General features: G+C 39.4%; 1 protein-coding gene across 1 annotated transcript; it reads right to left on the bottom strand.

The window, feature by feature from the left end:
• Positions 1 to 698: 698 nt before the first annotated feature.
• Positions 699 to 27,655, bottom strand: SLC13A4 (solute carrier family 13 member 4). Its single transcript, XM_063154087.1, has 16 exons — positions 26,853 to 27,655; positions 21,156 to 21,284; positions 18,046 to 18,182; positions 17,643 to 17,824; positions 16,865 to 16,919; positions 15,230 to 15,269; positions 14,436 to 14,513; positions 12,637 to 12,815; positions 11,192 to 11,311; positions 8,328 to 8,429; positions 7,128 to 7,229; positions 5,978 to 6,075; positions 4,759 to 4,889; positions 4,268 to 4,429; positions 2,659 to 2,796; positions 699 to 1,947 (listed from the first exon to the last, which is right to left on the bottom strand). Exons 1-16 carry the CDS (start codon positions 27,015 to 27,017, stop codon positions 1,810 to 1,812), a joined length of 1,956 nt encoding a protein of 651 aa, XP_063010157.1. The 5' UTR covers positions 27,018 to 27,655; the 3' UTR covers positions 699 to 1,809.

Genomic DNA, 27,655 nt, shown 5'->3' on the forward strand with positions numbered 1-27,655 from the left:
GAGGCTGCCCTGAGCTTTGTGTGCTGGAGTGCAGCAGAGCAGCAGGATCAGGGTGAGGGTAACACAGGAACAGGTGAGCTGGGAGAAGAGTTGGAAAAGTGAGGCCAAGGTCTTGTTTTATTCATCGGGGATGGTTTAAGTGACTGATGCACAGAAACACTTTGCTATTCAAAACAAAATTTACAGAAACTACCAGGAATAGCAATTGTTTTGCTAAAGGATGCAGCTTCCTGCTTTTGGAACCAGGGTTAAGACATGCTTTTTGTTTTTTTCCCGTATTTCTTTCTCACTTCTGCCAGCCTATGACCTTTTATTGTACCTGTTTATTTTCAATATGAGTCTGTGGGATCCCTCTGTTTTGACAGAAGCAGTAAACCAAAACCTCCTGCTGTCTCAACCCTACTTCTCTAAAGTTTTGGTGGGTTATGGGTGAAATATATCCAATTTGTATGCTCATGGAGCACCAGGATGTGCAGTAGTGAATAATTTATTTTATTGACATTTTATTTTTACAGAATACATTCACTTTTAGAGAGCCTAGATTAAAAATGGAAAGCATAAAAATTCATTAAAGAGTATGTGTGATTAAATGAGATTCAATCATTCTAATATACAGCTTAAATGTATTGACATTAAAGAAATTATTAAAAACTGGACATAATACATGAGAAGACTTAATGAGTGTCACAGAGATCCAGTGAGGAAAGCAGGGCATTCACTTTATTGATAAGAGATAAAGAGATTGGCCTTTTGGCTTGGTGGTTATTTCCTTCATGCCACAGTTTCCTACATTTGAAGTTCCTGCTCTCTGGGCTGCTCGAGAGCAGGGTGTGTGAGATTCAAGTGAATGCACAGGAAGGGGAGATACACCAGCACCACTCCACTTCAGCCCTCTCCCTTCTTACTCATGGAGCAGCACTGAGTGCCATCAGGAGTGGGACTTGCTCAGTCAGGGGAATCATAAGTGCATAATTAAACAGCAGCTAAAGAGACAGGAGAGTGATAGGGGCTGTTGGCCTGATATGGTTTTGCTGGTCACAGCTTCCCCTGCTGAAAGAGCTCCCACTGCAGTAATGATGAAGAAGGTCTTGAGCAAAACTTTCTGTTCCTGAAACTCTTCCTTCCAAAGCTGAGACCTCATGCAAGTACTGCAATATTAGAAATTTATACTAGTGCTGTGTGGGAAAAAAACCCCATATTCTCCTTCCTCTCTGGAGGTTTCTGTTATCCCTTTGAAGCGCTGTAGCTGGTAGTTGGTAGCTGGATTTCTGTCCAGGTCATATGAATTAGGTGGAAAAATGGTTTTTGCAAAAGAGTGATAAGTCATTGCAAAAAAACAAGAATAATTTGCCTTCAAAAGAAGTAGGCTTATAAAACTCCTCTGGATTTGGGAATAAGGCTCAGCCTACATTCAGTGTGGGAGTCAATAGTAGGACTGAATGTGCTGCTGCTGAGTACAGCAGTGTCTGTGTACTTGTCTTCTGCCACTGGAGTCCTGCAGACAAGTCCTATGTAACTGCTCTAAGGCATGAAAAAGCTATAGGGAAATAACTTGGAGGAGTGGATTTTTTCTGACTTATGGTATCCCAGAGAAAGCAACAATAGAGCAAAGCTAATCTCTCCTTTTAACTCACACTGATTTTCAGAACTGAAAAGCTGTTGCAAAAGACCTCCCAGTGGATTTTCTTCATAGTTTTACAACGGATCCTGCTTCAAGCTTCCTTCTTTCTTTCATATGTGAAATGTAGGTTCAATATTTTGTCCCACCTTGCTTTGGTCTTGCACTTTTGCTCTTTTTTTCATTGGAGATTACGTTTGGCTTGTGATGTTGCTGACTGCTGCCCATTCTGGAAAGGTGTTCAGCTGGAAGAGCCTAATTCCCCACGTGTTGATGGCCACCATGACAACAGCCAAGCCAATCAGATTTACACCCAGGCCAGCTTTCACCTGCAAAAGCAAAAAGAAAAACAGAGCAACTGAATGAAAAAAATGGTTTATTTTAACATAGGGAAAAAAAAAAAAAAAGCAGTTTGTACAATTTATACTGACTCATATATAGTGTGATAATTTATGTGTAGTGATTTCTAGAGCAAAAAGAAAAAGCATAAATGAGAGCATATGTGTCAGGGTATATGTTGGAGTATTCAGGAATGAATATTCAGGTTAGATACTGATGCAGTTCATTGTGAACTGCTGAGTTTGTCACTTGGACTTCTCAATCAGATAATCAGAATGGGGAGTTAAACCACACATAATAGAGTGATACACGACTTGCTGTGGAGCTATGTGATAAATCTAATTTCTTATGCTCTTTTGTGCTTGTCTTAGTAGGCCAGTGCAAAAAAAGATTCCATACTCCTAAAGCTCTTTAGACCATTACATTCATAAAAAAAAATACAAATAAGAAATCTGTGCATCCTACAGATCTGTGTTCTTAACCTGACAGCTCTATTGTGTAAGAGCAGTTCAGATATCACTACTTAATATTAGCAGCAATATTATTTTTATTATTATTGTTGGTCTTGGTTTTTTACTACTACTACTACTACTACTACTACTACTACTACTACTACTACTACTACTACTACTATTATTATTGTTATTATTATTATTACTATCTGCTTGATGTGGGAGGATACAGCCAGTGCCAAGACTCACCATATCTTTGATCTGGCAGTACCCGTAGCTGAAGACAATGGCATTTGGAGGGTTACCCACGGGCAGCATCACCGCAAATGAGATGCACATGGTGACAGGAATCAGGGTGTATAAAGGGTTGATAAGCAGGGTTTCTGACTGGAAGAACAGAGGGAGAGAAGTGTTTCACCTTATCAATAAAAGTCACAGCTGATAATGGCTATGAAAGGACCCTCTCTGCTGTGAATCACATCTGCCTAATTTCTAAACTTAAGCGTGAAAGTATTTTTTGGTTGATTGGGTTTTGTAGAGCAATGCCATAATTTTGAGCTGGTCATGCTCCAGGAATCTCTCTTGAGACATATCACGCTGAGGGAGGGTGGAGTTTGCTACTATTAGGACACTTTTGCTCTTTCTCCCACTTGTTCTCTGTGTCATTTTGTTTAACACTGACTACAGCTTCAGTCTTCATCCACAAGAAGTCACAACAGGTTAACACAAAGAACTTGTTTCTTCTAGTTGCTGAATATGCTGAGACCATTATGTGATGTCCTCCTGAATACTGGTTAGGAGAACCAGCTGCTCATGATCCAAATTTGCATGGTGAGAAGGCAGAGATGATGGAATATATTTTACAGTGGGCCAAAGAATGAAGTTTTCAGTGGTGGTAAAATTTTCCATTTTAATTTGCTTTGCTTTGGCCCAGTTTTATATGAGAGGGAAAGGGAAGGATAAACAAGGCTACAATCATTTGAGGGAGGGAAGTGTCTCCAGGTTACTTTTGCAATCTGAAAAGAGAGTCTGCCTTAAGATGGCGGTTCACACTGCAAGTAGATTACTGCTCTAAATATTTTTCAGGAGAATCTCTTTCGGCAAGGAGCAGAAGCAAATTTGAACTCCTAAGCCACAGAAACACAATTACATATTGTGATTTGACCCTACTTAATATTAACTCAGAACTGTTCACATAATATGCTTTGGGACAATCCCATAAAATAGTTATAATAGGGAAAGATGATTAATGACCTCCATTCTTAGACAGAAAAGTTTCACATTATATTAAAAAGAAAAGGAAATTTTCTGTAACTGCTATTCCAATATAAAATTAATTTACTCTCTCTTTCTTCTACCTTTGTCAATAGCATCCTGATTTTTTTCTGCCCTTACAAACATCTCTGCTTTCCACGGTAGAAGACAGTATGCTTTACCAGATCAACCCCTTGAACACTTCTAAATCTGAAATAAAATTCAGCACTCCATTCTTTTCTCACAACTAGGGAGCAGGTGACTTCTAAGTAATGAACAACACATTTAAAATAATATTAACAAAAGCATCTCGAGTTTCATGTGAAATTCACCTAACTTGTTAATTCCATAATCACCTTTTCTTATACCTGGCATATGAATTCCTTAGTGCACTTTTTCTGAGAAGTATTATAAATTCCATGATTCTAAAACATTCTTTTGGCTGCTCAGTTATGTTTTTTTCCTAGTTTCAAGACTACAGAACAATAGCTTGGGAACTGAGGCTGGGTTGCATGTGGACAGAGTGCCAAGACCCTGACATCCTGAAAATTCCCACAAGCCTGTAAGGAAACAACAGACCAAAAATGTCACTGTTTTGACTCACCATGCTGCATAAAATAGGCAGAAAGATGGTTATGGTTGCTGGATTACTAACAAATTCTGTTACCATGGACACCAAAATGCAAGCCAGCAGAGTTACAGCCCAGGAGGGAAGGCTGCTTAGGGAGAGCATCTGACGTCCAATCCATGTAGAGAGGCCAGAGGTCTGGGGAAAGGACAGAAGCGCAAGAATTACTAAATATTTGGTATGTTTGTCAAACAGATTCTTCTTTCTGTGGCAGTTTACATCAGAGAATCCCACCAGCAAATAAACAAAGTTCAGGTCAATGCTTTCTGCATTTCCTTTTGCTCAGTAAACTAGATTTCACTGCAGTGAAAGACATATATTGAGCGCAGGGAGTGCTGCCTACTGCATTATGTACAAACTTTAAAGTATCCACATTATAAATCCAAATTGGGAAGCATGCAAAGGAATAAAAGAGCAAGTTGATAATATGTTTAGGAAGGAGGATTTAAAAAAATCTACACCATTACCTTGCATCCAGCTGCTAATGCATAACCTCCACCAACCAACACTACAATCTCCCAGGGCATGGTCTTCTGAAAGTCCTTCCAGGTAATGATTGGCTCCAGTGGGTTAATTTCTGCTGACTTTTCACCATCTCCTATATCAAATAAAGTGTGTGACCAGTATTATACTGCCCTTTTAGCAAAGACCTTCACGTTTTTCACAAGAATAGAATGACTGAAGATGCATGGGACCTCCTGAGAGAGAGGCAAACAGGCAGTGCAAGCCTGTTTCTCTGGATAATCTGGCCTCACAAAATGCAGCATATCAATTCCAAACATTTTGACTTTCTCTTGGCTGCTCTGTTAATGTAAACAGTTGTAAATCCCTGTGTCCTCATGATACAGCTTTTTGAGGGACTGTGTGCTGTGTTGTGATATGCATGTGCATATATCTGTAGACCACAGAGATGATGTTACAATGGGATTATATTATCAAAGAAGGGCTATGAAGTAGGCCATGATGCTTGATAAAGTGCATTTAGGCCCCTAGATTTTATCTGAGGATATTGGGGTTTTTTCAGTGCTTGAGTATTTTCTTAAAGGAGGAGTTATAGAGTGTCATATTTTCCTAAAACCTGTACAATATATGACAGCATAAAAATATGTGTTTCTATACATTTATAATCTTTACATTAGACTGTGCAGGCAATTCTGCTTTCCTACAGCCCTGCTGAAAGACTGGTGCAGCAAACTGATCAAACCACTGAGTGCTACCCAAACAGAAATGTGAAATAATCTCATTATCAAGAAGACTGTGAGAGAAGAATTGCACAAAATTGAAATGTTGTCTGGCACTCTATGACCTGTTTTATGCTTATCTTAAGACATTACAGTGATTTCCACTGTGTAAGTGATGAGTAATTTTTTTGCTGGGGTTTATCTTGAGCTGATTTTGCATTCGAAAATAGAGAACTCCATCTAAACCTTTCCCAAAGCTCAGTCCTGAAGTCTAATAACTGCTAGCACAGAAGAGATGTCAGTCTCAGATTGAAGTTTGTCATCTTCTGGAGGAGACAATTTGAATTACAGCAAAGGAAAAGGGGGTCTAATGTAGGTAGGGCTGGTATCCTTGACTTACCAGCATAAAAGTATCTTCTTGGAACTTTTTACAGACAAAAAATAACAAAAAATCATTAGACATTGAAAAATGCACCCATTCTCTTTCTTATTGTATTCTCCTCACCTTTTTTCCTTTTTCCAAAACATGGCTTTTTTGCTGGAATCAGGAAAAGGAGAAACCCAAGAAATACAGAGACAGTAGCATCAGTCCGGTAACCTTTCCTAAGGAAAAAATAGCAACTTATTAATAAAAAAACCCATTTCCAAACATTAACAGAGACATTTCCAAACCAGGTACATAGCTCCAAGCACATTTCTGCAGGTGCAGTTGTATTCCCACATCTGATGTCACACTAACAGCCTACTAGAAAAATATGCCTGCATATCAAGGGTACAAATTGGATTTTTTCCATTTATTAAACTGAATCTGGTATGCAACTTCAATCACAGCTCAACAATTTTCAATATTCTGGTTGAAAAACAAATAATCCCTTTTGGTTTACAAATCTATTAACTTGGAGGTACAAAAAAATACTGTGTTTACTGTAGTGTAAGAAACAGTAAACATATTCTGGGGAAAAGCCAAACCCAGGTGATCCTTTAGAAATGAACTGTAGATTGATTTTAAATTAAATGTTTAAAAGGCTTTCTGTAAAAGTATTCTGAGGAGCACCAAACTCCAGTGATCATCAGAAAATCACAGTATTAGAAATGGTTTTCCTGTCAAAATTGGAATGAAAAATTAAAGTAATTTTATACAGTAGCAATATAAAGAAAACTTTATTCTTTGATGTGCAAAGTGTGTTTTAGTAAGCTTTAATATAATTTGGTTCAAATTATTTAAAATAAAAGAAAAATTATTTTATTTAGTCACCATTCTCAGCAATATTTAATTGAATGGACATTTTCTTGATAAAACACTCTTTGTCAAAAATTTAATTTCAATTATAGTTGCAATATATTATAGTGAAAACTTCTTTATGAATGCACTAAAATGTTTTAACCTCAAAATCTGACCCTCCTATTCTTTTACATTTGAAATGGTTTAATTTACTTTCTCTACTTAACTCACTTTGAATAAAGAGAAAGAATGGAATTTTTCACTATAGAAAAATATATAATTTAAGAAAAAAAATCCCAATTTTTGAATAAAGACTCAATTTTTCATTGCTTCATGAAATGTGTCTGATGATGTCTTAGGGGGGAAAAAATTGTAGAAAGTCATAAGAAGCAAAGTTGTATTCCTGTGCAGTAGTTATGGGGATTTTACTCACTTCTCAAAAAAAGATGACCATCCTGGCACAAAGCCAGGCTCACGAGTGAACCAGAGCAGGGTCATCAGGATGAAGAAGAATCCAGTCACCATCTCGGGGTAGCTAGAAATAAAAACCAGAGGAAGCAAGGAAGTAATTCCAAGGTCTGTCTGAAAACTCAAGAGCAACTTCCAGAAGAAGTAAGAAAGTAGAAACTGGCTTTAAAAAAGGATAAAAAATATATTAAAAATAGCAAGGGAGATTATTTTGAATTAAAGAATTCTAGATTTGGGTCCCAGCTGGGAACCATCTAAACCCTGTAAGAAACAGGCTAAAAATATCCATCTGTATTTGCAATGCTATCATTCATGGGCAAGACCTGAAGGAAAATATTTCTAAATGCTCGTTGTGTATTTGCATTATTATCTGATTAAATGTGTTAACAAGGTGAAGTTCGTATTAGCATTCCACTGTAAACACATTCTCCTGCATTTTTTAGAAGGATAGAAAGCCTAAGAGCAAATGACAATGTAAATTAGCACAGATGGTGCACACAAGGTGACTTGAGGATACCTGAGGTGGCTTGAGGATTTTTAATTTAGCATAGATTTAAATTAAGAGTGATTTCATATTTAGGCACAGCCTGAACAACAGTTTAGTTTCAGAGTTTATCATATTCAGGCAGTTGATCTGTCAATATTTCAGTTAAACAACACAAAAATATTTTGCGAAGAAGGAATTCTGTGCCATATCAGCCCTTTTGGAAAAGAAAATGTTGCCAAATAATCTTTTCAAGAGACATTTCTTGCCATTGTGCATAAATATTATAGGCAACTGGGAAAGCTGGACGACCCATGGCATGGGAAAAAGCCTTTTTTGAACTTATATCCACTAAAATAAGTGTGTGCATGAATTAGGAGAAGGGGTCCTTTAGGGTTCAAAGACAAACCTGGACTCAGATGACCTTTGAACCCTGGAATAAACTCAAATATTTCCTTTCTTTTCCCTTTTTCCTCACAAATAAATGAGTTGCATGTTAGCACGCATGCTTGTAACAAAGCCTTTGATTTTAGCTCATTTTTGCATTTAGTTCTATTTCTATACTGGAGGGGAGAAAAAAGAGCTGAGAATTTTAGAATAAGCTACATGAGCCCAAGGCAACATGGAGGGCAGTAGGAGACAATGAGAGACAAATTCCCAAGGAAGGCAGGTCTGATTTACCTAACATTTCCCAGTTTCTTGTATTCCTGTTGAATTCTTCTCTCTGACATTTCTTCCCGTTTGGTCTTCTTCTTCTTGCTCACAGAACAAGTCTCTTTAAAACTGAGATAGCATGATAAAATTAGGCAAGAGCATAAAGAGGGAGGGAAAAAGTAATTAAAAAAATCTCCAGCAATGGGGTAGACTGAAAATTCTGGTATCAGGGACTGTTGGGAGAAGATGTGACTGAGGCAAGGCCTCATGGCAATGCAAAAGGAAATTACTGTGCATGCTATTTGATTAATCTGATTTCAAGTTCTTTTAAGATTCAACTCTAGACATAGTTGGAAGGTTCCCAGGGTGCTCTGACTAGTGCTGATTGGTATCACTGAGCCATCTTGAGCCATGGCTGGGCTCCCTCTGCGTAGGCTTCCTCAAGGAGCTGCCAGAAACCTCCCAAAGCTACAGCTAGAGTCTATCATCATGTGGAGAGGTTGTGACAGAGGTCAGCTATCAATAGAAATTTTTCATGGGCTAACTATGCTTTCCTGGGTTATCCAACATATTTGGGGTCTGCTCTGGCTTTTGAGACCATATTTGCCTTGAGTATTCAGGATTCATAATGAGGGAAAGCTGTGCTTGGGATCCCATTAGCTGCCACAACCTGTCTGCTTCTGCTTATACTGTCATAGTAACATTTGTTTATAAATCAGGCACAGCCAGAAAAGCACCACAGAGGCCAGGGGAGTCACCCTGGTGTTTTGCCCAGGTGAAAAATGCCTGTACTTCTGCCAGGGACATGAAAACACATTTCCTAGCTGGATATATTGAGCCTCCTATACACTTGTGTGGATGTTAAGCGAATCCCTTAGTTTATTCAGTTTTCCTTCATTCTGTAAGAAAGCATGGACATTCTTAATTGAAATTAAGATGCTTTCAAGCTCACTTTAACCCTCTCCTTTTCTTCTTTCCAGAAGTGTTACCTAGCTGTGCTTTGAGCCACAGATCCCTCCTTTTTCCCTCCAGCTGTACCCTCTGTCACACAGAGGTGTAACAGGATCTAAGCCAGTCTAAAAGAGGCAGCAGCAGTGACTCAGGTACCATGGAAGCACAACTTTTATGGCTCTTTAAGGTGATAATAGATGCTTTTATGGTCCTTGCTATTTTAATATTTCATTGGGTACCTCATTAGGCACCAAGCTGTAGCCCTGGCCAAACCATAGACTGCAATCTCCCTCAATGTATCTGCTTAAGGCCAGATTCTCAAATTCCTTTGCATTGCTCAAGATCCAGACAGGCCCTGTCTGGTCAAGAGAAGGGCTTACCCAGGGGTTGCGTTTCACATGTAATGTGAAATATGGAACACAATTTTTTAGCTCACTTAGCATTGCTCTTCATCTATAAGCATTTCAAATTTCCTTGCAAATCTTGCTGTTAGACTTTAGTAAAATATACCAGCAGGGAGAGACGAGGCTGGAAGAGCCCTCCAGGCTGGAAGAGAAGAGCTCTATGGTTTATAAAGGAGAGTTCTGTGGTAACTTCCACCCTTAACTCTTCTCTGCTGGCAATGATCCTTTGATGAGTCCATTCTCTTTCACCCTTGACCTGGTCTAGGGCCTTAAAGTCTGGAATGCTGTTCCAGCTAAGCCAGGCAATAACAGATTGATAGCACAGGGCTTCCTAGGAAAATAACATTATGGGGATTCATTAAACATTTATGCAAAAGCATTAGGCAGCTGTTTCAACAGGTTCCAAGTGTTTCCAGGCTCAGGAGGATGTGAAGGCAGAGAATTGAAGGCCAGCTCCCAACATAATATATTCTTTAATGAAGTGCAGTGAATAAAGTCAGAGATTAAGGAGCCTTGGAATCAACTACTTCTCAAGAAGTCAATAATGCTTCAGTCTCTGGTATTATTTAGAAAAACATTAATCAGCATGAAGTCTTGGATGCAATGTGGAATTTCAATTTTTGTTTTAAAACCAAATTAATTGAGGGTCATGTTAGGACCTGTTTCTCCTCAAGATTAAAAGAAAAAAGTGGCAGAGGGAATTTATATTAGCCTTTTAATTTGGAGCTATAAGACTCAGAGACTGACTAAGAGAGGCATGGAGCCATTCACCTCTAAATTACTTCTTCAAATCTAGTCAAGGTCAGCAGCAAGCAGAACTCATTATCAATTTATTCATTGTCCTGGGTGAAATAGTGATGTCAATTCAGTTTACTTTTAAGAGTGAACTAAATCAAATTAAGGCAAATTTAATTCAGAGCAAATGTGTCTGCATCACATTTCAATGCAGATTAACAAATCCATTCTAAATGCACACATTTGGCAGTTTTCATTAACTTTGTAAAGACAATATGTGGTACAAATGACCTAGAAGACTGAAACTTTTTCTTATTTTGGGGCTTAGGGACTAGTATTAAATGTATTTGTCTCTTAGGCTGTGAGTACCTTCCACTTTAAAGAGAAATATATATGGACTCTATTTACCTTTAATTTTAATTGGTTTTATGTTAATTTCATTGAGCTGGAGGCAGATCTGAAAAGTAACTTTTTCACTTGCAGGTTTTTTCTATTAATCTTTTAAACTGTGCTTTTCCAAAAAGACTTATAACAATATATTTGAGCCATGAGGGAATCGTGGCTCAAAATTGTCATAAGAGTGAAAAAAATCCCAAATCAGTTGAATGCTTAATATGGATTTCTGTCAGCAATACCTGGGCACTTCAATCTCAAGTAGCAACACTGCACTGCTGTCTGTGCAGGGCAGTTAAGTGAGATTTCCTCTGGTCATTTTTCTGGCAACAAGAAGGAAATTGTGCCTTAAATTCTGTCATTTGCCCTGCTTTTGTAATCTGTGTATCTTGAACAACTTTCACTCACTTGCAGCCCAAGAACAGCCAGTGCAGCCAGAACCAAGTCAGCACCAACATGATGAGGGAGATGGGGAAACTGAACAGAAACCAGGTTCCAAAATTCACCACTTCAGCTTTTGGGTACTGGCTGTAAATTAAAAAAGAGGATGCATGAGAAGTTAGAACAGTACAGGGAGAGGAACCTCCAACAGACATAGCTGCAAACACATCTATGGGCATGTTTTTCTGTCATGGGGTGAGAGAAAAGTTCCATCAGTTTGCTTTTGCAAACAGCTGCATTACCTGTGCAGAGTGAAACCAACAGAAAAATAGAGCAGCTCTCCAAACTTTTAATACCAGATGGTCTGGATTGTTTGGTCAGCTTCAAAAACACTTGGAGATACCTGAAAGGAAACTCCATCCCGGCTTGTGGTTTATATTAAAGCTTCTTTTAGGTTGGCAGTCTTCAGAATGATTTCACCCAGAACCTCTTTCTATGTTTTCTCATGGGCCACACAAATGTTGACTGCATTCTGCTGTGCTCTGATAAAGATGTTGGATGTGTGCATTTGATGCAACTCTCATAAAACCAAAATCTTGGAAAATTCTGTAAAGTCCAAATCTTTGGATTAAGAATGACTTTTGAACTCAGTCTTCTGTGCTACCACCATTTAAGAGAGAGAAATGAGAGATATCAAGGCACTAGTGGTAGCAGTAGATAGTCAGAATCAGATTTGAGCTTGGATGTGTTTCTCTGCATGGTAAGTGCCACCATCTCCTGACAGAAAAACATTCCTGTTTCTGACATTGAAACATTCATGTCTTTGGGAGCCCTGGGCCTATGATAAAGGAGATATTTAGGTGATCACAGAGCTGCTTCTCATCTTGTCTGAAGCAAATGCATAAGGCCACATATCTAAGTTGGTTTTTTGGGTTTTTTTGCACTACATGTTGAGCAGCTGTTTTTATGATATCTCTTCTTTTGTATTTCTTTGTATTTGCACTATCTTCACAGCTTTAGTGTTTACTTTTCTAGAGTGCCTGCTGCCTTTCATGATAACCACTCTGTCAAATCAAAAGAAGTTCCTGGAGAAACTTCAATGTTACCACACTGAGAAGTTTTTACTTTGCGCGAAGGAAAGACACAGGTATGCAGTAACCTTCAAACATTAACCATTGGTAATAACATTAGAGGAAGAGGCAAATTTTCCTTCAGGGACAGTGTTCTTTCTAGGGTTTCTTGAGGTAGGAAATGACCCACAAGGATGATGATGATCTCACCCTGAGTAGTTTTTTGTATGAGAGAAAGACATGGGTATGTAGCAACCTTCAAACATTAACCATTGGTAATAAGATTAGAGTAGAGGAAGAAGCAAATTTTCCTTCAGGGAGAGTGTTCTTCCTAGGGTTCCTTGAGGTAGGAAATGACCCACAAGGATGACAATGACTCTCACCAAACCCAATGCCACTTACTTGTTGAAGTGCTCGAGGAAGATGAGGCTGGTGGAGGTGCCGATGATGGTGGTCAGCCCGCCGATGGTGGCTGCGTAGGAGATGCTCAGCGAGAGGCATTTGCACACCATGTGGTCGTGCCTGCTCTGGTACCTGCTGCTCAGCTCCGAGGGCTCAGGGGGCAGCACCAGGATCTGAGCCTGTGGGGGGACACAGTCACAGGCAGAGCAGGTGATCAGTACAGCAGCCCAGCTTGCTCTAATGCCAGAGTGATACGGTGTCGCCACATTTCACAGAGAAAAGCAAGGCACAATTTTTCCCAAGGATCTCTGAGATTCACATTATCTGAACCTCAGAGAATGAAAACACAATTCTTAGCACTTGCTGTGCCTGTGTTGTGCCAAAGTAGAACGCAACATGGAGACTGTTTAGCCAAAGTGAGGATGTTTTGTTTCCTTGTGTGTCGGGACTGTTGGGTGACAGTCACGAGATTCTGGGCAGTGTGAGCAATTGTGTGCAGAGTTGAGTGCTTGGCAGATTCAGTTTAGATGAAATATATATAGTATAGTATAATAAAGTCATTAATTAGCCTTCTGATATCCATGGAATCAGATGCAACATTCTCCCTCCCCTTTGTCAGAGTCGCCTTTGATTTGCTATGATACGGGTCCCAGCGAAGCAACAGGTTTTAGAGAAGCCAGGTTTTTCTTCACAGGGATTAACTGGGATCAGTCCTGGAAACTTGTCCCAGGGCCTAAAATGGCCTGGTCTGTGACAAAAATGTAGGACAAGCAGTAATCAGGCTTCTGGCTAAGGTTTGGGCCAGCTCCAGGTCTGACTGGAATATCAGTGGGATACCAAAATCCTTTGAGGGCTGCAGGGATGGGATTCCAGCAGATTATGGGAATCCATAATCCTTGAGGCTTAGGAGCAGCCACCACACAAAGGCTTGGTGAACTTTTCACACTTAAACTAGCTCAGGGCCTCTAATTAGGGATGGAGTGCTGGGGATCTCAAAATGGAATGGAAAAGGCTGAGCTATGGGAATATGGAAGGAAAAGATGCCAGAAAATTTTGCTCCAAATAAGCTTTCATATCAGTGACAGGAAAATGTCTATGTTGGTAGATCAAGTCCTTATACTGGGAAAAAAGGTAGAATGAGGAAAAAGATATCAAGTGGTTCAGAAAAGCTTGTTACATTTACTAATTTTTGTTTTGATTTATTTTTGAACTGTGAACGCAAATTCATGTGTTGATTTTAGCCTATTTTTTCATGCCCACAAACTTATGCCATTAAGGCATTACAAAATTGTCATCCAAACAGCAATCTCTTCTTGGATCCACTCAAGAGAAGTAGAAATACTGCAATGAATTGATTTAATGGAGGATTTTGAGGCTGGATATTTTGGAAGACAAAAAGGAAGTGGATACTAAGAGTACCCAACAAAGTGGCTGAACAGATTAATGGTCTGCTTTTTTCATTCTGAGTAGGGTTTTTTTGTGCCAGGGTTGTTATTTTTGAGTTGGGCTATTTTCCAAGGAGGATTTGCAGAAACAAAGTGGCTATTACAGTCAAATAATAAAGGAAACTTGTGATCACATCACTGGACGTAAAGCTAAATGAATTGTCCCAGCCATTGGGGAAGGGTCTTGTGAAGAAACCTGTGATGGGTGCATCTAAATGGGAGCAAGAACTGGCAAAGGGCCAAGCTGGGGCTGTGCTGAGGTGATGGAAAATGATTGCTTTCAAGGAAACAGTAGGGAGCAGGTGATGTTCACACCTGATTTTTGCCTCACCCCCAGGTCTAACATTTCCTTACCTGAGGCAGGTGCTGCCCATTGCTGGTAGAATTCATTGTTCCAATAGGGTTGGCTATCATGTGCACACCATTCATACCCTGCAAGGTGGAAAATGCCTTTGGGTTAGCCTTTCTTGTGCTCCATGGGGCACTTGTGAATTTGTGATGCTTTGTAAAGGTGACTGGGTGGCAGGCTTTTGGGGTAAAAAAGGAAAAAAAAAAAAAGGTTCCAAAACTATAGGAAAATCCAATGCACTAAAATCAACTGTTAATTTTAAATTGGAGAAAAAAATTAATCTCCCTGTTTTTTGGGGTTTTTTTATTTTTAAGTGATTTTAAAGTCAAATTATAATGAGATTAGGTCTTCCTCTGGCCTGTCTGAGACTCTAGCAGGTCCCTTGAGCCTGTGACTTTGTGATGCGTACAGGCTGCTGCAGCAGCCTCAAGAGTTCTCAGCTTCAGAATCCGGCAATACTGGAACAACAAAAGATCATATCTGGATTTGCTGGAAACCATATGGAATTGTTGATTCTCTGACTGGATCTCAGGATCTCCAGCAAGGAGTACAGCAGGCTTCTATTGTTTTGTAATTCTCTTTTTGCTTTGGAGCTAATGTTCCCCAATTGATTTGTGCTACCAGGCTGACAGGTTAAATACAAAGCAGGACATTCTGCAATACCTAATTTCTGCCCACAACCACCACACATTTGAAATAAAGGCACCAGCAGTTTTTTTTTCAGAGCAGTGTGCACTTTGCTCTGCTGGTTCCTGCACTAGAAGACAGGGTAGCACAGAAGATACCACCACCACAATACCTTTGAGTGCACCAAGGAGCTCAAGTCAGTAGTAGAAGCACTAAAAACAAAGAAAGGAAAATGTGCTTTAAAAATGCCTGTTCATCCAGCTTCTGCAAGAGAGACATATCATGGGGAGGAGGGGAGAACTAGTGCCTACTGAAATGCTGAATAACACTTATTAGAACCTCTTATGTGGGCTCTTGGCCAAAAAGTAAGACATTATTGTGTTTCATGGCTCAATCTCTAGCTGTGTAACAGTGGAATTCCACCTCCATGCAACAAAAAAATTGTTTCTTGGTAGTATTTACCCCATTCTAGGAGAGGACCCCATTCTCTGTGGAGTGGAGGGGATCACCAGGCAATCCAGCATCACTACTGCCTGTTCAAGTTCTTCCTCTGCCAACTTTTCCAAGGCTGTTTCTGACTCCCCACCTGTACCACATTAAAGCCTTTCCTAAAACCTGCCCTGTGTGGCATGTGGATCATGCAAACAATCCACTGAATTTACTTCCAGATTATGTGCTACTTTTCCTGGCAATTTCAAAGCTCTTTTTCAAGTAATCCCATTTTAATAATAGTTCTGTTTGAAATATCGCACATACACTCTTCAATAGGGGTTAAAGGGATTAATGGCACAATGCCAATCTGAAGATTTGATTCTATATAGAAAGTATGGCTGGATAAAAAGAGGTAAGAGGGAATATTGGAGAACCCAAATAGTCTCTAGACTAATGAGAAAACTATTTAGATCTTGTCAGTTAACTTAAAGCCATCAACCTGTACTATTTGAATTATAATATTTGTTTTGAAGCATATTAAAATTTAAAGTAAAAGAAACTTGTTTCTCTTTTGTTTTGAGCAGTTGCAAATACAGAAGGAGCTCAAAAAGGGACTGTGCAATTTTGTTCTCACACTTCATAAGATGCTCCTCAGAATTGGCCTATAATAAATTTTTAGAACATTAGCTTTGTATACTGTCTTGTATATCTTGAACTGATGCTTAATTAGATCGTTTGACAAAGAAATTATTCCTGTACTTGATTTACCCTTTCCTCTTACTAGATTCTTCCCCAAACAGAAACTGCTGGTGTTTCAAAACTGTGAAGAAATTAGTCTATATTTAAAGAGATCTTCTACAAATTTTGTAGGGGAGGAGGGGTGGTTTTTTGTGGGTTCTCCCTCCTACATTACCCCTGCCCTCCACTCTCATCTCTCTTTAGGCAGGCAGTTCAGATTTTCTCCAGGAATGCTCTGTAAGTGATGTCCCTCTGGATATGTCCTGTGGGCAGTCTGCGCTGTACTTGGATCCTCTTCATCACTGTTCCTTCAGGGGAACAGAATAAAAACCTGTGGACAGCCCTTTCTTACACAGCACAAACTCAGATTTCAAAAGAACTTTTAAACCCCTAGAAATATTTTCCTTCTCCCTAAAATATCCATAGTGTAAAAAAATAAATAAATGCTGCAGATTTTAGTGAGATCCAGAGCAGTGCATTAATCCCATTTATCATGTAAGCCTTCCTTATCAGTCACATGAGACACATTCACTTGAAAGATTCTGCTTGCCCTTCCTGGCTCTACTCCTGGGTTCATCTCATTGCAACCTGTGCAGGGCTCAAATGTCCAGTCCTGGTGTACAGGGGTCATTCTTACTCCTCATTGATGAAGATAAGCTCCAGGGAAGGCTGGCCGTGCTTTTCACCGAGACCTGCAACAGAGGAACAGAGAGAGAGCCCTTGGGGGAACAACTGAGCTCAGCCCCTGGCTCACACCGCTGCACCTGGAGGGGCTGCTGTAAAAACAAAAGCTTTGTCCAAACACTCTCAGGTGCTCCCTTGTTGTGGCATTTTATTATTTTGTATTGTACTTATCATGTGCATCTGGCAATTAAAAGACTGTGATACCTATGTCTAATTGACAAGGTTGGACGAAATAATTTTCAGCCTGGAAACTGTAAAGTGAGAGAAAAGAGAGATTCTTTTCTTCCTAAGCCTTCTTCTGGGAAGGAATGAATAAAGTGAACCTTACAGCTCTTATCAATTTTTTATTATGGGATTGTCAAGAGAAAACTTCTGAGCTTCTTCTAAATTTCCTTGGCTTTATTCCCAAAGGTTTCCTTCCAACCCTGTGAAATGCTATGACCAAGAGTTTATGACACACAGCTACAGCAGATGCCCTGATTCAGTATAAATAATTTCCCAACTCCAAATTTACCATCACTTATAAAATTTCCTTTGAAAGGAATATCATAGTACAAAAAGGAATATCAGAATACAAAAAGGAATATCAGAGCACAAGGAGTACATATCAGTGGTTTTGGCAGTATAAGCCAGAGAGATCTGACCTGCATAGAATTTCAGTAAAATGTATCAACAAGTGAGGTCACTGACAAACAAATGAGCAGAGAGTGAATGCCAATACTGACAAATACCTATGGGCTTGTTTTCCTCAGCAGCGGTGCTGCCTGCAGCCGTGATGGCCTCGCACTCCTCCTCAGCATTCACCAGCTCCTGGAGCACTGCCTCCACGATGGGCATCACCATGGCTGTGCTGGAGGTGTTGGAGAGCCACATGGAGAGCACCGTGGTGCAGCACATAAAGCAGAGCAGCAACCTGGAGTGCGGGGCAGGGAAACATGGGGAGTCGGAGGCGGCAGAAAAAGGAGTGAAAATGTGTAAGCTGTCAAACTCTGAAAGGAAAGATGAGTATGAAAAATGCCCCAAACCAAGGTAGATTTAAACCAAGGTAGATTTTGGCCATGGATGGGAAGATCAGAGTGGATTCAAGCTGCTGCTCCCAGCCTCAGCCTGCCCCAAAGGCAAGGGTTCACTCACATGCCTGGCTTGGCTCCAGCCATCATCACCATGCGCAGGGCGATTCGCTTGTGGAGATTCCACTTTTCTACAGAAGCTGCCACACAAATCACACCCATGAGGAGCAGGGTTGTGTTCTTGAAATATTCAGCAGCCACCTGCATTAAGGGCCAGGGGGGAAGCAGACAGTTAAAAAAGCAGTAAATACATAGAAATCATCCTGAATGAGAAGAAATATAGCATAGTGCATTTTTGCTCCCTCAAGTAAGAACGACAGGGAAGCTGAAGAAAATGAAGAATTCATAAATCAAAATATTCTCTTTAATATTTTTCTTGTTGTGTTTACAAATAAGGCTCTGTCCCCTGTTGTTTATAGACCTCTGAGTTTTGGAGAGATCAAGAGAAATGTTATATTTGCAAGCAGGATGTTCAGTGCCTGCAGTGAGTCAGTCATACTCAGCTAGGCTCAGATGGGAACAAGCACAGACAAAAGTGCACTGAAGGCAGCTTATTCATGTGCTTCCTCTGCTTTTTTTCCTTCTGGAGGTGTTGTTTATCTTGCCTATCTTTATTCTGTCTTGTTCAGCTTTTGGGAAAAATGTGGCATCCCTAGAACTTACTGCATCAGAATAAAAGTCCTTTGGGACTTGCTCTTTGAATGCAATAAAAAAGGGTTGGTATATTTCTGCAGTGATCCACAAATCCTGTGTCAAAACTTGTCACATTGGAAATCCATTTCCATTTTATCAGGAAAAGAGGGAAAAGTTTCAAGACTAAGAAATTTTATTTAAAGACAATGAGCAAAACCCATCACTGCCTCAGGAAAATATTCAAAAATATTTAAAATATCCAAAGCAGGAATTGTGGATGTAGGTCTTACTATAATATGAGAAGATATTCTGTGAAGCAACTGCAAAAATGACAAATTAAGCAAACCATAAAATTCTTACTGAAACATACACACATAATTCTGTAAAAACAAACAAAATGGGAGAAAATAAGAGTTACAAAGAGATGCTTGGGGTCTAGCAAAATTTTTCATTTCATTTTTATGAAAACCTTCCTAAGCTGTTGCTGGAATATTTTTCAAAAAATGTAATTTCTTCAGTGTAAAACTAGTTCTCTAATGAAATGTAGATGCCAGCACCTAAAAACAATTAAAATCAGAGGAAGCAATAATTTTTTTCCATTGTCCTCAGTTATACTGATGCTCCTCCATAAAATGCAAGAATGACAAAAATGTTATTTTATGAAATTTGCTACAAGTTATGTATTAAATGACACTTATTCAATAAATCCCTATGGTGACTAAATAGACTTGGCCATCATAATTGTGTGCCAGAACTTTTAAATATCACCTTTTTGACTTTCTTCCACTGGTTTCTTTCTCATTAACTTTCTTTATTTTCCTGCTACCTTTTTGAAAAATAATGAGGTGAAGGAAGGAAATCCATCAATCCAGCAGCATGAAGAATCTGGGTTTTTTTCTCCTTTATTCCTTTCACAGCCATTTTGGAGAAATAAGTGAATGCTAACAGTCTCATTAATACCAGCATACATATATGGTTCATGCTCTTAAGCCCCTGTGAGTAATTTGTAGCTTAAATAGTAGTAATTTTCTAGGCAAGAGTCAATCCAGAACAGCAGATTGGAAATAATGCTCCAGAGTTGTTTACTTTTGCACGCAGGGATTTATTTCAGCTCCTAAAACAAATAATACATTCTTTGCAGTAGTCTTACTGTCACTTTATTTGCTATTGCGTTGAATGTCTCTCAGGCTGACATTAAATTTCCTTCTCCAATGTGCTGCCAAATTTTTAATGAAAATGCCCAACTACTTTACCTTTATGTTAGGAAAAAAAGATTGTGAAAATACTGAATTGTGTTGGTATGAAAATGCATCTCATTTTATTACAAAACTTGGGGGAATAAGCAGTCATTAAACTCCCAGCTCATGCTTCTTTCTATCCATTTATGGGTATTCCCAGTGCTAGACTGTGAGAGAAATCCAACAATTTTATGTTTGCTGCATATTCCTCTGCATTCTTATCTGTATTACTCATCCTTAAATCAAATGTGCTGTCCCCTCACTCCCCCAAAAAGAGATAGAAAAAGGCAGGGGGAAAAAAAAGTTGCAGAGAAAATAAAATAAATTCTTGGCATATAATGAAAGAAATTAACATTCAAAAAACCTCAAGTAAGCAAATTCAGGACTGATCATAGAAACTTTTCTGTACAGCTACTTCTTTGCCTAAAAACTTTTGGCTACAGTGAAGCAGTAGGTTACAGCTTTGAAAAAAGGCTAGGCATTCATCTGGATAACAAAATTATCCAGCCTTTTCCAATAAATGGTAACTTGTTTTAGCATATATAGCCTCTTGCCTTATATGGCATCCACAATAAATAAAATTGCAAGGAAACTTGACAGTGAATCCTTTGGCTGCTGCTCACATGGATTTGAGGAGGGCAGATGTGACGGCATTCACAGGGGTCTGAGGATGAGGGATGAGATGAGAATGTGACTCCACGTTTCAGAAGGCTTGATTTATTATTTTATTATATATATTATATTAAAACTATACTAAAAGAATAGAAGAAAGGATTTCATCAGAAGGCTAGCTAAGAATAGAAAAGGAATGAATAACAAAGGCTTGTGTCTCGGACAGAGAGTCTGAGCCAGCTGGGCTGTGACTGGCCATTAATTAGAAACAACCACATGAGACCAATCACAGATCCACCTGTTGCATTCCACAGCAGCAGATAACCATTGCTTAAATTTTGTTCCTGAGGCCTCTCAGCTTGTCAGGAGAAAAAATCCTAAGGAAAGGATTTTTCATAAAAATGTGTCTGTGACAGGCAGGGGTGGGATCCTGTGGTGCAATAGGTGTTGGTCATTGTTGGTGATGCAGGAGCTGAAAGGATGGACACCTCTCCTGGCTCTTGTAGCCTGTCTCATATCCTACATCTATCATCAGATGAAGAAAGGGCTGGTGGGACCCAGTTGCACCTTACAGGATGAACACTTCTGCCTCCCATGCCTCCAAGTCTTGCTGCTGCACTAACATCAGCCTCGTTCACATAATCAGCTGAGAGCAAGAACATAACATGATAAAAACACACAATGGTCTGACCTCACTGGACTTCATGACCCCAAAGAGAGGATACAGGAAGGCAGGAACCAAGGCTGCTGCCCCAAGGGGCACTGCTTCAGAGACCCAGTACACAGCTGTCACCACGAGCACGTAGGCACACGAGGCTTCCTGCAGGGACAAGCACAGAGGATGAGTGTTACTGCCCACCCCATGCTGTGGAGAGCACTGGGAACTCACCCTTAGGATTCTTCACACTGTGGGTGCCCTGGTTTAAAAAAAAAACCAAAAAGGAGTGCATTGGGACCTCCAAAGGTGCAGCTGTTTGGGTGTGAAATCTTGGCTACCTTCTGAAAGGAGAGAGTCAGAAGATGAGGTGAATGAAAGTTTTCACATATAATCCAAAGCAAAGCATTGGGATAAGCCCATTTATCAGCAAAACAATGGCATAAAGTGCATTCGCAAATTTGTTTGTTTTCCATAATCCAATATTTACCAGGCACTTAATCACGACTCCTCAAATTAGACCTGTTGACCTGTTATCTCAGCATATTTGTCTCTCCAGTCCTGGACAAAGACAGGAACTGGTAGTTTTCAGGACTGTGACGGTGTTCACAGGGGTTCTTGGATGAGGGAAGAGATAAGGATCTGACTCCATGTTTCAGAAGGCTTGGTTTATTATTTTATGATATATATTACATTAAAACTATACTAAAAGAATAGAAGAAAGGATTTCATCAGAAGGCTAGCTAAGAATAGAATAGGAAAGAAGAATGATAACAAAGGCTTGTGGCTTGGGCTCTCTGAGCCAGCTGACTGTGATTGGCCATTAATTAGAAACAACCAACATGGGCCAATCACAGATGCACCTGTTGCATTCCACAGCAGCAGATAATCATTGTTTACATTTTGTTCCTGAGGCCTCTCAGCTTCTCAGGAGGAAAAATCCTAAAGAAAAGATTTTCCATAAAGGATGTCTGCGACACAGGACCAGATGAGAGCATTCATATTTGCCATAAAACTGCCTTCTAGTTATTTTGGGAAATACTCTGGAAACTTAGGCTTGGGGGTTTTTCGTTGTTTTTTTAGTTTGTTGGGGTTTTTTTTAAGCAATGTGCAAACACTTTTTTCAGCTGATTTTATTTGCTCAGATAATTCCTACAGACCTTTGGAAGAAGACCACAGGACTGAGGGGTTGGAGGCAATGGAGTTAATCAAACAAATTTGTTGCTGTCCAAGGTTCTGGTTGAAAAAGGCATGAGAGCATCATGGTGAGCAGTCATGGGGAGCTGGGGTATGACAGAGAAAAGTGCTATCTGCTGAATATTCTTACAGGAAAACACAGCTAGTGAATGGAAGTCTTCTGGTCCATTTATTTAGAAACGTCTTTATTTATGGCTCTCATTGGAGCTCTCCTTAAGCTCAGTTTCTTATACTTAGCAGTAGTTTCTGTATTTGGAGACCTGGGGATGTCTGCTGGTAATAACTACAGAAACTATCCTCAAGAAAAGGTTTTTCCTTTTCTTTCTCTTTCTCAAATTTGAAGCCAAGTCCTGTACTTGCCTTAACCTGCTGTTCTATGGCAGTTAATAGGTCTGCACTGATTTATTCCACCTATAAATTTATCTGTTCCTCATTTTGCACCAGATGCTCCATGTGAACCTATCAAGCCGTATGGAGTCACAGCTCACAAATGGCTATTGTTTAGAAAATTCACTGTTCACATATGCTATTTGAGTCTCTTGAAATATAATTTTACATATTATACATCCATCCTGGCTGGATGACTTCTAAATAAAGCACTTTTCAAGAGGCCTCGCAAGCAATTCTCACAGATCTTGTGCAAATCAAAGAGGATGTTTTACATTTCACTGTTTTCAATCAGTTTGGTGAACAAGGTGGTAAAGCCTAGTGAAATTATACAGGGATGTGGGTTCAATGGAATTAATCAATAGCTTGTATTTAAGTTCATCTTTATAGATGTCATTTTTTCATTACCTCCAAAAAAGAGTCACAATCAGATGTTCATCTTTTTTTTTGAAGTACAGCTTACAGTAACAACAGGCACAACACAGCCCAGAGAGGAAGTTAAGATAGATTGATATGTACAATTTCCTTTACTTGTGCAAGAATTGTAGCCAAAGTTACTCAGAAGCTTGGATTTAAATTAGCTGCCAGTTCTTGCTCTGACTCCTGCTTCAGAAAAGTGTAACATTAAACAATTATAATTCAACAAAGCTAGGGTGGGTTTATATTGGATATTGGGGAAAATGTCTTCAGTTGTAGGGTGAAACTTAGCTCTGAATTAGCCAACTTGCTGCTCAGTCACGTTTAACTAAATTATACCTCAAGGTTAATATTCCACAGAGAGCAGAGCATGGGGCCTTTTTTGTGACCTTGTGACTCCAACACATTTTTAATTTTTAACTCATTAGCTTCTGTTAATGTTTTCATGGTTTCTGCATCAGATTCAGCAGTTGCCTGAGGAGAAAAATAACTTCTAATTAAAGAAGAATCAATGATTTTTTAGTTTTAGAGCAGTCCAGATGTAAGATCCAAGGGGTATCCAAACCATTTTCTCACTACAAAAATATACTTCTCTCTAATTTCTTTGAGCAATTTTGTCATTTTCTATTACTCCTCTGTGTGTGGCAAAAAAAGTGGGCTGGTAGTGAAAATGGGACAGGACAGAGGGAATTTGCATCTCTACCAAAACCTTACTGGGATGGGCACTAAGTCTTTGTGTTTCCTATACACAAGGCTGTACCCATTTTCCAAAAGAAAAAACCCAAATAAATTACATTTTTAAATGGTACAAAACTGTAACCAAGTACTGGGAAAGCCAAGCTTGCTAATCTCCACTAAAAACTTAATCGGCTTGTCTGGCAACTTTATTTATTTTCTCTGCTGGTTTCCAAGAGAAACCATATTAATCTTTTCTATTTAATTAAACTGAGTTTATATATTTAATTAATGGTTACCAGAGCTACTAAGTATTGCACTGAAGCAGTGGCAGTGTAATTTTAACTGTTTCACCCTCTTCACTTGTTGTTTCACAGCTGAAAAATTCTGTTAAACCCACCTCAGAGCTTGAAGCAGGAAAAGGGAAACGTGATGGTTGGAGGGACTATCATCTAATTATCTCTTCAGTCAGCCCCTTGGGTTAAAAGAGTTGAAAGGAATCCATGGCTAAAAACTCCACACTAAGGGTCATGCATAAAACTTCTGTAACTAAAATATTCAAGGATCTCAGAATGATTAAGAGGAAGAATAAATTCTATATGTTGGAAATTTGCCCACTTATTTGCCCATTTTATATCTTTCATGCAGACATATGGTTAAGCTCTGCAAAGAGGTAGTCCAGCCTCTGGGATAACATCTTTGATTTTATGGGATCATGCTGAAATTCCATCCTTCAGCTTGCGTGAATAAAACCAAAGGTGAAAGAAAATGAGTCAACTGTGGCTCTCCAGAGCGTGTTCTGTGCTTTAGGGTCCATTCTGCTGATTTGGCACATCAAGGTGCCACCATCCCCTGAGAATACATTCTCACAGCTCTGCCAGCAGGTGACTTTCAGGAGTCATCCAAATGTCCTTGACTGGATGCAGGGTGGCCACAACAACATTGGTTACAGAAAGCCTGTCCCCAACTGACTGAAATCATGTGGCATGCCTTGTGGTATCTCTGGTGGCTTCATGGCCAAAAAAAAAAGAAAAAAAAAAGTGGATAAAGTTTACAAAAAAGAAGAAAAAATGCTCACATATCATTGTAAACAATGAAGGAAATAAGGACAGAACGAAAAAGACCCTCAGTTTGTAAAGCACACACTTTTTTTTACCTTAAAGGCATTCATATATGTCCAAACATGTGGGACAAGTTCAGTCATAACTCCAGAAGGGGAAAAAGAATTTGAGCAAATTTTCTCAAATGTATTCTTCACCCAACCATTTCTTTTCACAAATTAATATGAAAGAAGCTGTGGAGTCTATTCCCATTAGCAGCATCTACCAACAATTCCTACTCCTTGTGCTCTCTCTGATCTCTCTGTACATGCCACTACACATGTAATGCTCCTTTAACATTTCCAGAGAGGTGCTGGTATCATCCAAGAAACTGCAAGCTGATTCCCTGCTGAAATGCAACTATAAATGACCTGGTAGTTTCAATCTCCATAAAAAAAGACAAAAGCCCTAATATAATTGCAAAAACACAAGCATCCGGGCAGGTATCAAATTAAATCTTCATATTTAAAAAATAATCATAGTCAGTGGGTTGTAACAAAATAAAATCTGCACAAAAGCACTTGGATAGTGTACTGTTGGCTGAGTTTAAACGGTGTAGATGTTTTCTTAATAGCACTATAAATATTTGTCCAGCTCTTGGTAAGGTTGCCAGCTGTGCTTTACCCTCTGTGGTCACTCACATATCTACAAAGTGGATGTAAATCTCCCCTGGACGGATTATCACATCACTTTGCAGCAAAGCAGCACCACGAGGTGCAGAGTAACAGTGCAGACCGGCTTGTACTGTCCAACAGCAATTCCTGCAGCAATGCTGTCAGTGAACTCCTGCTGCAGCAGCCACAAGGTGCTTTACAATCCCCTGGCTGAGCATGCCAGGGAGCATCTCTTCCCATGTCACCCTTCCAGTGGCATCAGGGGAGATTAAACCCCTCTGCAGAACAAGCCTGTGTGACAGGGTGAGCCTTTCTGTTCCCTGAAGAGCACAATTGTCTGTTATTCATCCCCTCTCTCGAGATAAAAGAGATGAAAAAGCACTCTAAGAGAACAGCCAAGACACGTGGAAGTTCAAAGCAGGAAAACTCAAAGTGCAACACGCACAGTTCAGTGGTGCAGGAATGTTTCCTTGTTATGAATTCTGGTTTATTTTCCAAATGAAATGTTACTGTTTTGTTTTTGAAATCAGCTATGCAATTTCCAATCCTTTGCATTTCTATTGGGTAAAGTACCAGCATTCATAAATCCCCTGATACTTTAAGGAAGAATGAATCTTTAGCAGGGTAGAGGGTGGAATTGGATATTGCTGCACTTTTTGGACAGATTTATGTCTAGGTCTATGGGGAAGGACAAGCTGCAGATTTTTAATACATTGCAGATTTTGATAAATTAAACATCACCACCTCTCTAAGACAGAAAATGTTGCTATGGGACACAAAATAAAACAATATGGACAATGGAACTTCCAAGGTAAAAAGAAGGGAAGTTTAATTTCTGACTCCAACATTTATAGATTTTCAAAAGTGACAGTGGATTGGAGGATGGCAGTGTCACCTCTCCAATGACACTGGACAAACCAAGAGTCCATCAAATTTCTCCTCCTCCAGAAAAGAATGTAAACCAATAATTATTTACATAAAACTGTGTGAGAAAGTTCGTTACAAGAATGTAAACATCAGAAGGCTTAGAAGGACTGAGAAGAACAGGGCAACTGAAAAACATTGTTATTTTATGAGTTAGAAAGAGATCCAGCATTTCTGCTTCAAAGCAGTGCTTTTCTAGCTTCACCTGGCTCTGCTTGTGACACAACTCAAGGCAGCTCTAGCTCTTAGTGATGGTTTCTCAGTGACCCTCACAGTCCTTCAAAGATGAGTCTTTGATTTTTCTAAGATCTGTGCTTCTTGACATCTTTGTCTTTCCTTCTGCACTCCGCAAACTTAATCAGCAGGACTGCCTGATGCACTCAGAGGCTTTGTTAAAAAGAAAATGAAAATGTACTTACACTGCTGGGGTATATGAGTGGCAGAGGAAGCAGCAGAAGTGGAATGAGAACAACAAGCAGGAGATTTCTGGATCGGAGAACCTCCTTCATCACTGCCATGCTCCTTCTGGTGCCGTTCTTCTCCTTCATGTTCTTCTCTGGTTCCTCAGATATTCCAATTTTCATGCCACGTTTTTCTTCACCTGTGCCTGGATTTCCCTCAAAAAACTCTCACAACCCCATCTCCTATCCCCACAGCCACCTAAAATATCTTTCTTTCTTTATTCTTCAATCTGTTGTTTTGAAAAGGTTTTTCAATTAAAAATACATTCAGTTTAGGTAGGGCTCACCATCCCATCTGAACTATTATCACACCATAACATGCAGAGGTTTGCAAGTTGGAGCATAGTGATCTTTTGACAAATTTTCTTTTCAATTCAGACTCACAGTTGTAGATATGTTGTATCCTTATTCCCATGTCTTATAAAGATTTTTTCTTCCATCATCTAGTGGTGTTATTTCCTTTTTCATAAACCAGGCAAGATATGTTTTGAGCTGCTGCTTTTCCTCTTGTTTGATAGTCTGAAAATCTCAAACACAGTTTCTTTCCTTCTGGACGATTACTGAACCAAACAATTTATTTTCCAATGCATAGAAGTAAATTTTCAGGTACTTCTTCTTTAAAGAAAAGACCAAACCCCCCCTCCATTTGCAGGTCCTTCAGATTTTATTTCCTTGCTTCTATTTTGTATCTACCTTTACCCTACTTTTGCCCTGAGCTTGGAATTCACAGGGCAGTAATTCCAACATGGATTATACTTGAT

The sequence above is a fragment of the Melospiza melodia genome, chromosome 4, assembly GCF_035770615.1.
Source record: "Melospiza melodia melodia isolate bMelMel2 chromosome 4, bMelMel2.pri, whole genome shotgun sequence".
Taxonomy (NCBI): Eukaryota; Metazoa; Chordata; class Aves; order Passeriformes; family Passerellidae; genus Melospiza; species Melospiza melodia.

Bases quoted from the DNA above. Each gene is read 5' to 3' on its own strand.
- SLC13A4 (XM_063154087.1), bottom strand. From the start codon at position 27,017: ATGAAAATTGGAATATCTGAGGAACCAGAGAAGAACATGAAGGAGAAG. The intron at 15,270-16,864 runs GTAAGAATGACC...CTTTGTTTTTAG, and splicing joins CTTATCTTCATCAATGAGGA to TGCTTCTACTACTGACTTGA. The intron at 14,514-15,229 runs GTATTGTGGTGG...TCCACCTTGCAG, and splicing joins GCTCCTTGGTGCACTCAAAG to GGTATGAATGGTGTGCACAT.